This window comes from Leptopilina heterotoma, unplaced genomic scaffold (genome assembly GCF_015476425.1).
Source record: "Leptopilina heterotoma isolate Lh14 unplaced genomic scaffold, ASM1547642v1 Lhet_125, whole genome shotgun sequence".
NCBI lineage: Eukaryota > Metazoa > Arthropoda > Insecta > Hymenoptera > Figitidae > Leptopilina > Leptopilina heterotoma.
Genome location: NW_025110845.1, coordinates 244,280 through 246,352, shown reverse-complemented (window position 1 = coordinate 246,352; position 2,073 = coordinate 244,280). Strand labels below are relative to the sequence as shown.

At 29.7% G+C, this 2,073-nt stretch overlaps 1 protein-coding gene across 1 annotated transcript; it reads right to left on the bottom strand.

The window, feature by feature from the left end:
- Window positions 1-400: 400 nt before the first annotated feature.
- On the bottom strand, window positions 401-1,316 carry LOC122512732. Its single transcript, XM_043628764.1, has 2 exons — window positions 663-1,316; window positions 401-566 (listed from the first exon to the last, which is right to left on the bottom strand). Exons 1-2 carry the CDS (start codon window positions 893-895, stop codon window positions 467-469), a joined length of 333 nt encoding a protein of 110 aa, XP_043484699.1. The 5' UTR covers window positions 896-1,316; the 3' UTR covers window positions 401-466.
- Between the last annotated feature and the right edge of the window lie 757 nt (window positions 1,317-2,073).

Here is a 2,073-nt window from a genome sequence, read left to right as displayed (position 1 = left end):
CGATCGTAACTCTTCAAAACATCTGCAGCGCCGCTGTTCAACACCAATGAAACGAACTTAAGGCTGACTCAATTATCGTCACGATATATTTTATTAAGAGACGAAATATAACTCGAATCTAAATTCAAGTACTTATCAATTATAATCATCGATTAATCGTTTCTTTGAAAATAGGTTGGTCGCAATTAAAAAAACAAACAAACAAAAAAAATATATATATATATATAAATAAATAAATTATATTGTTTCAAGGAAAAATCCAACTAAGAAAAATAATAAAATTACCTCTCAGTTAAAAAGAAATCTTTATTACATATAACGGCAAAAATGTTAAAACCATAAAATTATATAAACAAAAATTTTGACGTAAATTGTGTGATTCATGATAATAATTGACATAAAATAATACACATCACATAAACACCTACACAACATGTTACAATTGTAATCAATGATCTTCTTTTATTCAACGGGAAAAGAATTCTCCACAGAAGCAATGACTATATAAGTAAGTTGGAGGATAAATTCGACCACAGGAACAAATTTTAAACTCCGAATCGCCAGTTCTGAAAATAACAAAATTATATTACAATGCAATAAATACAAATGACTTAAAAAATAAATTATCAAAAAAAAAAAAAAAAAAAAAAAAAAAGGTTTACCTTGATGAACCAGATGATGAAGCCAACGAATCAATAAGATTCGGAAAATTCCACATAAAGCTACTAATACTTCGGTTTAACTCGCTAGCTTCCTCCAAGCTTCCTCTTTTGGCCTGATCCAGTTGAGATTGACGAATCAATTTTAATCTGTGAAATCTCTCATTGGCTGCCTTACTCGGACGACCCCTTTTTCGTTTTTCGTCCGTCAATCCCAAATGTTCGATGTTATCCATTATGTGAATATTGTGTAACAACGATACAGACAAGGCATTAATTTTATGCAAAAATTGATTAATCTCACAGGAAAGCACTGAATTACCATCACCTGAAAATAAAAAAAAAAAAAAAGAGAATCATTAATGAGCAATTAATCAAGTTTAATTAAAATTATACGAGAACATTACTCTGAAGCAACATGAAGACCTTCCAATAGAAATAAGTCACTATTATTCAATATCTTGTTTCGCAGGAATAAATTAGACAAAGATAATAGAACACCCGCCCGTCTAATATCTAATGGTTGAACAACTTTAAAATCCTTCTCTGATACTTCTAAATTGAGTTTGCTTTTACACAATTTGGTAATTAGGTCTATTGCCTTGTTCATTTTCACCTTCCAAAAGGCAATATAGAATATTCCTAACTGTTCTTCAACACGCCGCAATCTACATGTCAAGCTCTCTAATTTAGTCAATGAATGAGAATTCAATTCTAAGTTACTATTATTATCCTCATCAAAAAGAGAAATATCAAAATTTTCAATCGACTGACAAAATTCTGTCTCATTTTGCGATATTAAATTTTCCTCATTTTCTAAAGAATGAAGAAGAATATTAGAAAATTCACTGTCACATTCCATTTAAAACAGAGACAACAAATGAAATGAATATTATATATAAATAATGAAAACAACGCGGAAAACAAATTGATAATTCAACACTCACCAGTAGACTGAGGTTCCATGTCAACATTAATCGAAGAAACTTCCCTCTTATGTTCTTCATACGAGACAGTATCACTAGAAGAAGAGCTTTCGTTCTCCATGACAAATGCCGAAGAATAACTGATCGTTGTCACTCCCTTACAATGCATCTTGGAGTTCAACATTATGACTACGTGACCAGAAACTGATGACAATAGTCAAAAAAAAAAAAAAAAAAAAAAAAAAAAAAAAAAAAAAAAAAAAAAAAAAAAAAAAAATTACTATCAGTCATATATCAAGAAGGACGACTAGATTCCAAAAGATACAAGAAAACTACTTACCTCAGAAAATCGGATAAACGTTACATATCACATCACTAGACAAAACACTACAAATACAGTCTCACTCATTCCATAACATATCACATTGAAACAAGCACAATTTCGTCATTATATTCTGTAAGAACAAAATATTTCAAAATTGGTTGTT